The sequence below is a fragment of the Oryzias melastigma genome, linkage group LG22 (assembly GCF_002922805.2).
Source record: "Oryzias melastigma strain HK-1 linkage group LG22, ASM292280v2, whole genome shotgun sequence".
Lineage (NCBI taxonomy): Eukaryota > Metazoa > Chordata > Actinopteri > Beloniformes > Adrianichthyidae > Oryzias > Oryzias melastigma.
In genome coordinates this window covers 2581090-2593990 of record NC_050533.1, presented here as the reverse complement: position 1 = coordinate 2593990, position 12901 = coordinate 2581090, and the positions used below count along the sequence as shown (strand labels likewise).

General features: G+C 39.8%; 2 protein-coding genes across 5 annotated transcripts in view; both read right to left on the bottom strand.

The window, feature by feature from the left end:
• ap4s1 (adaptor related protein complex 4 subunit sigma 1) overlaps window positions 1-1576 on the bottom strand; it is a 2809-nt gene extending 1233 nt beyond the window's left edge. Inside the window, exons 1-4 of one of the 4 annotated variants that reach the window (XM_024277963.1) lie at window positions 1332-1576; window positions 725-888; window positions 570-656; window positions 429-497 (exon numbers count right to left, since the gene is read on the bottom strand). In XM_024277963.1, coding sequence (XP_024133731.1) covers window positions 429-497; window positions 570-656; window positions 725-862 — 294 coding nt within the window. In that variant the 5' untranslated portion in view covers window positions 863-888; window positions 1332-1576. The other 3 variants (XM_024277977.2, XM_024277971.2, XM_024277955.2) reach the window with 3 other exon arrangements.
• A 5683-nt stretch (window positions 1577-7259) lies between these two features.
• Window positions 7260-10388, bottom strand: LOC112148213 (protein Hook homolog 3-like). Its single transcript, XM_024275163.2, has one exon. It carries the CDS (start codon window positions 10197-10199, stop codon window positions 7956-7958), a length of 2244 nt encoding a protein of 747 aa, XP_024130931.1. The 5' UTR covers window positions 10200-10388; the 3' UTR covers window positions 7260-7955.
• Window positions 10389-12901: the final 2513 nt, after the last annotated feature.

Below are 12901 nucleotides of genomic sequence, written 5' to 3'. Positions count from 1 at the left end.
TGGTTTGAATATATATATATATATATATATATATATATATATTATTTGGATAACACCAATTCAACCAGCCAAAAAAAATGCAAACAGAAAAATTGAAAAAAACGTCTGGGTGGATGTAATACAATAAAAAATATATAATAAACAAAAAAAACAGAAGTCATCTTTGACCCAAATGTTTTCTCCGGGGTAAAAAAAGTAGAATTTTGTTTTATTGAATGCAAAATGTTTCCGTATCATTTTGCTGAGTCTTAACAAACGTAAAGTCTTGGATCGATGCTGCCATGATAATGCTAACTTTAGCGTCGTCCTCCACAGCTCCTTCTACAGTACAACTGGCCACACTGCCCTCTAGTGTTTCCTTTGGGAACAGCTCAGCTTTTAGTTGTGAGACTAAAAGACACAAGAAGTTTGTGGAACTGTGAACTCACCACCCTGCTGAAATGTTTGTCCAGAACCTCCACAAAGTTGTGGATCAGCTCGTAGATGGACAGCTCATTCTGAGGGAGACACAGAAGTTCTGGATTCTAGAAAGGAGGACAGCAAACGTGTCTGAGATCCTGCAGCCTCACCTCGCCGTCCGACACTCCCACCACGATGATCAGGGCAGCGTACTGCCGGTACACCAGTTTGAAGTCCTTGTACTCCACAAAGGAACACTGCAAACACAGCAGAGTCAGAGCAGTTTGGACTTTCCTCACCGGGATCCAGATCAGCTCAACTGGACCTGGTCCTTCTTGCGGCTCAGGCAGCAGCGGACGGCGTCGGCCTCCAGAGCCGCTCTCCTGCTCAGCTCCACGGGCTCATAGTACCGGGACAACCGGGTCTGACCCTGCTGGTTCACCATCAGAACAAACTTGATCATCCTGTGGGTCCCAGAGGAGCTCTGCCCTAAAAAAAACATCAGCTGGAGTCAGACATCTCCAACCTTCAGGCATCAAACATGTCAGTTTATCAGCTGAGGGAACATGATGCCCATAAGAAGGTAAAGTTGGGGGTTTGATTCCTGCCAGAGGATCCGCTGTTACCTTGGAGACCAGTCTGTTCACACAAGAAAACAAACTAACCTTTATTTACACGCAAAAACCAGGAAGTAACAGTTTGGCTCCTGTGATCACGCGGTGAAATCTGGTTATTTTGACAGCAGCTGAATGTGAAGATGCGTTCACTGACCACCAATTGCGTCGTTAATACGAGAATTTTAATATTTTATCAGGCCAACAGGAAAAATATGTTTGATTTTACGAAAAAAAGACCCCAGATCCTATTTGCAGTTTGATAAAAGCGTCTTTGTGAGCGCTAAACGTCACTTTTAAACATAAAACACGACTTACCAGACGCCGATGTCTTGTTTTAGTAGCTCGTGAGCTCGGATTAACAATTGAAAAACGAAAATTAAAGCGAATATATATCATTATTCAGCGCGTCATCTTTAACTTATGGAGCTGACGCATAAAAGGACAGTTTTACGATTACATCAACAACGAAACAAACCACAACTAAATTATGTTCCTCTTTAGCTTGTTTTCTTCTACGGGTCACAGTGTACTGACATTTGAACACTGCCCCCTTGTGACAGCAGCTGCATCCTACAAGCACCGCTCACAGTCTTCTTCTCTTAATGTTTTTAAGGGTTGATATCAACGCATTACCGCCACCTACAGCTGTCTTTGTAAAATCGCATCTTTTTTTCTTTTAGTTTCAATTTTATTCATAACATTTAGATGCCATACAGTGAGGAATACACATCAATAAGCTGTGCATCTTTTTATATATTTATTTATTTTATTTTTTTCAAAATAAACAGATTACTTAAACAGCGCCTTAATATTGATTATAAAGCTGAAATAGATATAGTTTAACTGATTTTTTTTTTTTTAATACTGGAAGAAATTGTGTATAAATGATGCCTGACTTGGGGAATTAATAAACTTTTTTTAAACTTTTATTGCTAAATTTGGTTTCAGGAATTAAATATGTTGTTAATAAAATCAGGAGACTTCTCAAATGGAATTGTGAAGATAAATTATTATCGTAATCACCAAAACCAAACAAGATGTTTTCTTCATGTCAGGAAGAAATGGGGATGAATTTTAGTCATTTTAAGAGATGACAATTTGCTCCAAACTAATTTAGTGTCCAAAACATTTCACATTGTTTACAAAATGTATTTTTTTATTATTTAGCCAATAAAGAAATGCAGAACCCTCGAGGCTGCAAAGGAAAATGATGAGTGTATTTTTCCTGTCTTATAAAGTTCCTGTTTGTTGGTTGCTTTTATGTGCAACCTGAACTTTTTCTCTTGAGTCACTAAACTGGTCCATCAGTTTATTGATTTTGTTTTGGTTGATTGGCTGATATGAAATGCTGACACTGCTGGTTTTCCAATAGTAATTCCTTAAGATTACATGAGAAATGCTCCATTTCTGAGAGAGTTTCAGACCCTGTAGGAGTTTGTTCTATTCTTTGATGGCTTTGTAAGAAAAGGTTGTCGGCTCGAAGGCCGAGCTCCGTTCACTCATTTTGAACAGTGGACCTCGTAGTCCTGGTTGTTTGCTCAGAACAGAGCTGGACATATTTTTTCAGTGGGGGACGCGCCATATTGTTTAAAATTTTAAAAAGTAATCGCATATTAGGGCTGCCACGATTAGTCGACTAATCGACGACTAATCTACTGATAAAATAGTCGACGACTAATTTAATAGTCGATTAGTCATTACTTTATAATATATGGAGTCAGAGTGTAGTAAAGTGCAAAGCTATAATGCCATTCTGCTAGTTTTTTGGACTGTTATGGCCTTTATTAAAGGTTTTTTGGCTAATTTGGAGTTTAGCTAATATTTCAGCAGCATGCTAGCTATTTTGGCTAATTTGGGATTTTTTCAGTATTTTTTGCTATTTTGAAGCTTAGCTAATATTTCAGCTGCATACTAGCTATTTTGGCTAATTTAAGATTTTTTCTGTTTTTAGGCTAATTTCTAGTTTAGCTAATATTTCAGCTGCATGCTAGCTATTTTGGCTAATTTGTTTTTTTTCAGTATTTTTTGCTATTTGGAAGCTTAGCTAATATTTCAGCAGCATGCTAGCTATTTTGGCTAATTTGGTTTTTTTCAGTATTTTTTGCTATTTTGAAGCTTAGCTAATATTTCAGCTGCATGCTAGCTATTTTGGCTAATTTGGGATTTTTTCAGTATTTTTTGCTATTTTGAAGCTTAGCTAATATTTCAGCTGCATACTAGCTATTTTGGCTAATTTAAGATTTTTTCACTTGCGACAGACTGGCGACCTGTCCAGGGTGTACCCCGCCTTCGCCCTTCAGTAGCCGGGATAGGCTCCGGCACCCCGCGACCCCGAAAGGGACAAAGCGGTCAAGAAAATGGATGGATGGATGGATGGAAGATTTTTTCCGTTTTTTAGGCTAATTTCTAGTTTAGCTAATATTTTAGCAGCATGCTAGCTATTTTGGCTAATGTAAGATTTTTTTTTAGTTTTTTTAGGCCAATTTTGCATTTAAATAATATTTTAGCTGGCAATCAATTGCAGCATCTTCACCTATCAGCAGCACCTTCAGTGGCCAAATTCAGTTTACAGTTTTCACACTAGCATTATTGCAGGTAATGCTATATATCTAGTTTTTAGTTAGTTCAAAGTTAATGATGGTTAAGATATTTGCTTTACATCCAGTTTGCACATAACTCAATTAGGCAACTAATCAGTAAAAATAATTGGTAAAAAACTATTTATTAAATGTTACAAGATATCTATTTATCTCAAATAAAATGATATGTGTTTGTCATGTAGGTGACAGCATCATGTTTCAGGTCAACTAGTGGATTTTCCAATAATTTTTTATCTATAAAAAGCAGGACTAAGCAAATTACTTTTTAATGCTTTTTTTTCAATATATAGGCTACAGTATAATTACAGTGGGATAATTAAATGGATAAAATGCTGGAGAAAAAAAGGAAAATAAATTATATTGTTACTTCTTGAAATATTTGGTCAAATGTGAAAGTAAAACTTTGGGGGTTTGCTGGTGAGATTTCTCAGTTTCTATGTTTGTAATCTATGAATTCACATGCATGACCTACTGTTGTCAACACAATTTACTACTATAAATAAACCTGTAACTATAAATAAAAGTATTATTTTGAGAATTTATCGATTTAAATGAACGCTATCAATTTAAATGAAATAATTTTCTATGCAGTTATATTCTGTTTAATTATATTTTTAGGTTTTGCGTCTAAATCATAGACTGTAAAAACAATGGACAGATCAAGCACTGAGGTCCCCCATTGGAAATGCATTACTTCCTCTCCTCGCGAAAGTAGGCCGCCGCTTTCACCGTCACTTCCTGAAACGGATACCGCCATTTGCAAACAATCTTCAGCGATTGGTCTGAGTCATAGCTGAGTCATCGAATCTACAGGAAGTACTGTCGCCAATCAGGAGTGAGATTATTGCAACCGTCCACCTCTTTCCACGCCTCGACCACGAGACCGCAGGATGTAAACAGCTTCCACTTTAATAACTCCGGCTCGAGACGACGCTGAAGTTGGCTTCCGATTTTTTCGAACAGGACCTGTTTTTAGGTGGTCTGAGTTCGAATGCGCGGCCACGTTACAGTCTGATCAGATGCACGTGAGAAGCGCGTTCAGCGGTATTTAAAATAAATAACCATCCTAACAAGTGAACAGCTGGATCTTTTTATCTGTTTGAAAATACGACCAGGTCCTTTCAAGTTTGTCTCGCGCTCCTCAGACGGCTGCGTCTAATTCAGGCTGAAGCTGGAAAAGTGAAGAAGATGAAACTTTGGTTGGTGATTTTATGCACATATATGTAACTTATAATCTATAAGCTACAATTAAAACAGTGAAAAACGAACGTTAAACAAAGAAAAAGTCCAAAGCACATAACCTCAGAGTGAAATCTATTTCTACAGAGTAAATCCTCATCTAAAAATGTCGACAGCATGCTCCTCTTGTTGTTTTAAACTGCTGCATCGGTACATTCCATTGAGGAAAACAACAGTAGGACAATGATTGGTACATTGTTGAATTGTAAAGTAGGTGTTAAAAGGTCTTCACGGACCCATTGATGAAGTCTGCTCCCATTGGCTACCCGTCATCTGTCACTCAAACCCCCCAGACGGTCGACGTCAGACCCACAAACGCTTATTGAGCCATCTGATTGGTCAATTTATAACTCTAAAAACTTGTGATAATGGAAAAAAATCTTTACAAAAAATTAGGATTAGAAAAAAGAAGTTAATCAGAAAGCAGCAGAGGAAGAATGATTATTCTGACATATAAAATGACTGAGAAATAACTGTCTGTTTCTCAATGTAAGTCAATGGGACTTTGGCCTTTTTGGAACCCAGTGGTACTTCCTATATGGAACACGGAAGGAGGGGGGCTTGCTCTGTCCAGTTATTTTATATACAGTCTATGGGTTTACCCTTTTATCGCTGCCGAGCAAAACCAGCAGAAAAATCCAAACAAACTCTCCGACATAGGAAGCTGAGACGGGTCATTTAACAGAATATACAAACTCTGTTCATACAAAAGGTGATTAAAATACCGATACGCTAAAAGACACAGACACCTTAAAACACCAGTTACTCCAGTGAGCATTCCCAGATTCAGCACAAAGTCCTGATGGTCACACCCAACCGTAGACGCCGGTGGCGGCGGACCCGTCCATCACATTGACATATATTATTTAACTGGACATATCACATCATAGAAAACGAGTCTTCTCCGTCACTTCCTGATCGTTTGCCACCAGTTTATAACCCGTTGACTGTGATTGGTCCGAGTCGGTCTGAGTCACGTTTTTAGAGGAACTACTGTCACCAATCAGGAGTGAGCTTGTTTGAAGTCCACACCCCTTCTACTGAAAGCGGCTCAGGAGAATCTGTCAATCAAACGTTGGAGGAGGGGCCAGCGGGCACCACATGCTTTTACTGAGGCATCTGATTGGTCTGTTTATACCGTAAGTAAAGTGTGATAAAGAAAAAATATCTTGAATAAATTAGGATTAGAAAGAAGATGTTAAGAAGAAGGTCTCAGAGCAAGAATGGTTATTCTGACAAATGAAATGACGGAGAAATATCTGTCTATGTCTCAATGGAAGGCTATGGGACTTTGGCCTTTTTGAAGCCCCTCCCCCCTCGTGTTCTTATTTGGAACATGAGGGGGGAGGGGCTGCTGAGTCCATTGATATATACAGTCTATGATCACACCGTAAATAGGCAGGAACCCTTTAACACCGGAGCCAAAGCTCTGGTGTTAAAGGGTTCATCAGAACCGCCTCTGATCCGGTATGAAAGTTCTGTTGGTGGGTCGGCGCTTTTGACCTCTTTTTGATTTGATGTCAGATACCATTCATGATAAGGCCCTCTGCATTTACCCGGACTTGGGACCGGCACACGAAGGCACCGAATGGTGCCCCCTTGTGGTTGCATTACCCCCGCCAAAACCGTTTCCTTCCCCTACCCCTCCGGCTTCTCCCCACCCCTCCAACTGAAGGGGTAGGGCGAAAGGGTAGGGGAAGAATTCAGATGTGGCTCATGAATGACCTTTATTTGAATTTAAATATGTTCTACTGGTCATTGTTTTCTATTACAACCCAACTCTCTGACCCGGTGGATTCTCCAGGGTCAGACTTGTTTAAATATAACTATGAATATCAAAATGGTAAATGGCGTATACTTGTAAAGCGCTTTCTACCCTCCTTCGAGGGCCCAAAGCGCTTCACAGTCACAGACCCATTCACCCATTCACACATTCACACATTCACACATTCACACATTCACACATTCACACACTGGTGGTGGCTCCACTGTCAAACACTGGCGCCAACCTCCCACCAGAGGCAATTCGGGGTTCAGTGTCTTGCCCAAGGACACTTCGACACATGGGCGGGCAAGGTGGGAATCAAACCCGCTCGCTTCCGATCAGGAGTCGACCGCCCTACCGCTGCACCACGGTCACCCCAAATAATGAAGCTTCACATTTGTACATCAAATACACATTTTTAAAAAAACCTCTGTCTCAAAGAATCTGGAGTTTCTGAGAAGATTTGAAGTTTGATTTGGTTGGTTGCATACATTCAACATTTCATAAACTTTAAATAATAAACTACACCAACCAAAAAGGAATGGGCTGAAGCATCATGCTTATCAGAGCCCTCCAGAAAAATACCACTTACACAGAAACAGAAGTTAACATCAAGTTGGCTATTATGGCACGAGCATAAAAAACTAAATTGTAACAAAATACATATTCATATAAACATTTCATGCATATTATATATACATATTTTACAGCTGCATACATACATATTTACTGAAAATGGAGTTTCACTGGTATTGACTAATTCTTTTACATTTTATCAGTAACCTACATTTTTTAAGGTATTAACTAATTTAAGATTTTTAAAAACCATCAATTTTGTTTTCATTTCATTTAAAAATAACTTGTTATTCTCAAACCAAATTTTAAATTTAGTTAACTCCCTTTACATTTCTATAATTAATTGAAAAACATCTTGACCTGAACAATATAAATTTGTATCATCCGCAAAAATAAATATATAATAAATAAAAAATGAATCAAATATTCGTATGCTATTTCATAGGTATTTATCAGGGTCAATGTCGTATTCTTGGTCATGTTGCTTATATTCTTGAGGTGTAAATGACTTAAGGTTATTGTGATCCACTATTTGATTTGTATTTATTGAATGAAGCTGAAACTGTACTAAGAACACAAGAAAAGGTAAATAATTGCATGTTACCTTACTTGTATTGATCCAGGTCAGACATTTCCCTTAGATTTACTTTTTTGGCTTGTTCTGGTGTTCCATTTGGTTTAATCATCACTTTGCAGTTCCTTGTCCATGTGTCTTGTATCCGTTTTTGTTTTTTCAGTATTCTTGCTTGGCGTCCAATCTCAGCATTCTTCCTTGCTCTTTTTTTTGGCTCCTTTTGCTTTCTTTGGTTTGGACTTTTTGGTGGCCGTGTTGCATATTGGAGGAAGACAGCCAGCTCTTCTCTTTGGAACCAGAAAGTTCACCGGGTCTTTAAAGATGTTGGTATCTTTGATGGATACTTCTTCCTCTTTAGGTTTGGTCTCTTCTTTCTCATCAGAAGTGACCTGAAGGTCCTCTTTTAAACTGAGGACCTCCTGCTTCTCAGGCAAAGAATGAAAAGCATTTGGAAGAATCTTGGGATCTTCCATGGATGCTGTTTCATTCCTCGGTTCAGGCTCAGCATTGTCTAAGGTCTCTTGAAAGTCGTTGCAAGCTAAGTTCTCCTCTACTTTCTCAAAGGAAGAACAAGCTGGATCTTCAAGAACCTTTTCATGGGACAATGTTCTTCCATTGGGTTCAGAATGTTCTTCATTGTCCGTGTCTTCATCAAAGCTATTGTACTCGTTCACTTCAGAGAAAGAAAAACACGAGTCTGCAGAATTGTTAGGACTTTTGGAGGATTCCGTTCTTTCTGTTGGTCCAGACTTTATTTCGTCGTCTGAACCGTCCGTGTATTCATCAAAGCTGTCGTTCCCGTAATCATTTACAAAAGAAGAATGAGACGAGTCTGCAATAGCGTTGGAACTTTCAGAGGATTCCTTTCTTTCTTTTGGTTCCGACTTTATTTCGTCGTCTGAATTGTCCTCATGTTCGATCCGGATGTCCTCTTTTTCCTTTGGCAAAGAAGTGGAATTTTCAGAAGTCCTGATACCTCCATTGGTCCCTGTTTCTTTCTTGGGTTCAGTCTTAGTGAGTCTGGGACGTCTGTTGAGGTTCTTCTTTGTTGGAGAACAGAAAGAGAAAAGGTCGTCTTCTTCTTGGTCCAGCTGATCTCTGCGAGTGTCCTGGACCTTCTGAGATACCTTCAGCCAAGCTGGTTTCTGACGGTTGACCTTTTCAGACGGTGAAGGCAGAATGATCGGTCCTTTCTTTGGAGGACACGGTTCATCCTGCACTTCGTCAAAGCCGCTGCTGGTTTCCTCCTGCAGTTGTGTCACTTCCAGGGGGAGATCTGCATTGGTTTTGGGGTCTTCTTCTGCTCTCAAGCTTTCCTCTTTCTTAGTGCAACGTTTCTCCTGGAGGTCATTGAGGCCTTGGATTTCCTCCTGCAGCTGTTTCACTTCCAGGGAGAGATCTGCCTTGATTTTCTTGGACTTCTGGTTTTCTGCTTTGATGTTGCTGAAGTCACTTTTGAGATTTCTCTGATTTTGAAGTGATTCAATCAAAGCCGTCTTTGTTTCTTGGAGCTTCCTGGTTTGATCTTTCAGTAGAGCTCCCTCTATCTTCTCTTGTTCGTACTGATTGAGAAGCTGTATCGTATCGTCTTTCTGGACTCTCAGATCTGAGATCTGAGCTTTAAAGATTTTCTGGAGCTTCTCATCGTGGGCCTTCTCCCTCAACATGTTGTCGTACTGTTTCCTAATTTCCTTGTTTCTTTTCTGTTTGTTTTTCAGTGTTTGAGTCTCCTGCTCCAGAACTTCATTTTGCTGGTATAAGTCATAGAGCTCAGACTTTAAATCATGGATTTTCTTCTCATAGAAGGCGGTGTCTTCGTCTGTTACTGAAGTTTCCTCTTTCACAGAACAAAGTTTCTTCTGGAGGTCACCAAAGTCCTTGATTTGCTCCTGCAGACTGGTGACTTCCATGGAAAGGTTGGAATTTCTTTCCTCAATTCTCTGTTTTTCTGCTTGGATCTGGTCCGATTCAGATTTCAGACCTTTGAGATGCTGAAGTGAATCTTTTAAAGCGTTCCTTGTTTGCAGAAGGCTCTCTGCTTCTTTGGTCAGTAGATTCAGCTGGGACATTTGTTCTTTGTACAGGATCTTCATCCCGTCAGCCTTTCCTGATCTGCTTTGGAGGGCTGAGATCTCCGTTTCTAAGTCCTGCTTGAGTTCTTTTAAACGGTAGATTTCTTTCACTATCTTAGGATAGTTTTGTCTCATTTGATCCACTTTCAGAGTTGTTGTTTTCACCTCCTTATACTCTCTCTTCAGAGCTGCAGTCTGCTGCTGTAGAGTCTGCAGCTCACAGGAGATTGTGCTCAGGAGTTTTTGGGCGGCTGTCTTCTCCATGTCTTGATCACACTTTGAATCCAGCACAAATCGATGTTCTTCCTTCAGGTTTGCGGATCTTTCCACTAGTTTGAGGTCGCTCTGAGAACTCATCCGTTTGGACCGAGTCGTCTCTTCGAGTGTCTCCTTCAACTGAAGCTGCTCTGGCTCGGTCAGGAGTTATATATCATGGTTTCTACTACGTCACTCACAGATTATGACGTCAAATGACGTTTCCTTTGGTGTTTTAGAGGCAACGGCAGTCACGTGACAGGGAACGTGTGTACGTCATCCTTTTCTTGACAGGTGGCAGGTGTTTTGTTTGGCGTGAGGTTCTGCTGTTGCCATGGTTACTGCAGTGACTGCGCGGGATCGCCACATCAAAGCAGCGCGGACGAACCATCATGCGCGTGCATGATGCGCGCGAGCGGCGAACAGCGACGGACACGAACGAGGAAAGCCGAGTTTGGCCGAAGAGGAACGAGCGGACTCGCGCTGATCTGAGCGGGAATCCAGCGCGGGAGAAATTCTTCAGACTCGTCCAGAAGACTTTGTCTGGATTTCTCTGGTTCTGGGACTCGGTCTCCAAACGGCTCCGTTCGTGGGTTTGTTTGGGAGGAAGAAGAGCTGAACCGTTTGGAAAGGTGGAGAAAAGGTTTCTGCTTCTGGAACTCTGAGCTTTGGTCCCAGAAGGAAAAGCAGGAGCAGCTGAAGGAGCCCACAGGCTCTGCTGACTCCCTGTTTGCTGGAATGAGGGGGATGCAGGAACATCTGATCCAGAAAGTGGATCCAGTCTTTGGGTTTCAGCAGAAATGCTGCAGAGAACCAGGAGAGACAGAAGAAAGTTCTGGAGAAGTTCTGGAAGCCTCTCAGTAGAGCTGCTCCTCTTCAGCAGGGACGTGCACAGGATGTTTGAGGCCCAGGGGCTCCGAGTTTGAAGGACAAAAAACATATTTAACAATCTGGAAATGAAAGACAATTTCAAAATAAAGTACTAAGAGATACAAGTGTCATTTTTTATCTCAACATGAGTTCTCTTTATCATAGACCTGGAAAACATCATTGAGACTCTTTATTTTGACTTTGTGATGCAGCAGAATCAACATGAGACAAATTGTAATATTTTCAACACAGATCCAACAACTTTCATCCCCAGAATTCTGAAATGATTCTGATTTAATGTCATCATCAGACTGTTGCTGCAGGATTTTAGTTGGTGTTTCAGTTTCAGTCATATTCTGACTCCAGTCTCTTCAGGTTCATGTTGATCATCTTCAGCTTCATTTCTGTTCATGTCCTCAGAGTAGAAAAGTGTCTGGTTTTCACTTCTACATTGTCAGGTCATCTGTTTTCCCCGTTTTATTTCTCCATGGGTTTTGTCCTGTTTTAGTTTATTAAATGTTTGTTTCTGCCATCAAGCTCAGTTTCCTGTATTTTGGGTTAAAATGTTTTCCTGGTTTTGACAGCGACATTTTTCCTTTTTTTATATCACGAGCAAGATTAAATTCTATAAATATAAATAAAAATGTTAAAAACAGGGCGCTTTTTGATACGAGGCAAAAAGGTCAGGTGTTCCAGCCGCTCTAGTGCCTTATGTGTGCACGTTCCAGATTAAGATCGTGCACGTGTTAAAAAGCATTTTGTTTTGGACCATTTGTGTTGTCATGAACCACGTTGGGTTGACACAAATGCTATTTACTACAAAAATGTTTAAAGAAAAATGGTAAAATTCAGTTTTTTAAAAGAAAAGAAGTGAAAATATCAGATAAAAAACTGTCCTCTAAAAAAACTTTAAAAAAAAGTCTCAATTAGCCAAAACAGCTAACATGTAGGTGAAATATAAGCCAAACCCCGAAACAGCCTAAAAAAATAGAAAAAAATAGTCCAAACAGCTAGCAGAAAGCCAATTTCTAAAACTTTAAAACTGTATTTTTTAACATAATTATGAATAATAAAAAGACAGGAATATTATTCCAGAATAAATCAACTTAAACCTTAAAGTTTATCAGAGTAAAACCCGACTGGACGTAAAAATGAAAACTTCATCATACATTTCTCTGAAAATCACCAGGAGTGAGAAATAAGCTGAAAATGAGGAAAAGAAGAGCGATAATGATGTTAACACTTAGCTTCCACTTTGATCCAGCAGGGGGCGACATTTCCTCACTTTAGTTTCTCATTTGAAGTTTTTATTTCAGTGAGTTCCACAAAGAACCTTTATAGGGAGAAAATACGCTTGTAGAAGAGCTTGTTTGACAGAAATCCCATTTTATACGAGTTGATCCTCCATAAATATAAACATAAAAAGGCCAAAACTCAGTGTTATGTAAATGTTTTTAACTGGTTTTGTTCTGGTTTTTATCAGATCCTTAAAGATTCACTCTGACTAAAATGGTGTTTTAATGTGTTCTTGTGGCATTTTTCCTGATGACTAATAAAATGAACAGCAATACATGGGCGGGGCCACAAGCTCCTCCCCATTCTGATGCATTCACAAATAGATCCATGAACGTCTCTGAGCTGGAATCTGGATGTAAACTGGACGGCTGGACAGAAACCGTTTTTGTTGCAGCGGTCATGTTAGATTGGAGGTGTGAGGGGCTGTAAGCTAGTGGGAGAGTGTAAATGAGGGGTGCCAACAACTCTCAAACATTCTTTTTTTTATTTTCATCATCCTCGTAAAAAGACCACAGTGAAGGCTAAGTAAGTCAATGGGACTCTGGCCTTTTTGGAGCCCAGTGGTACTTCCTATATGGAACAAGGAAGGAGGGGGACTTGCTCTGTCCAGTTATTTTATATACAGTCTATGGTCTAAA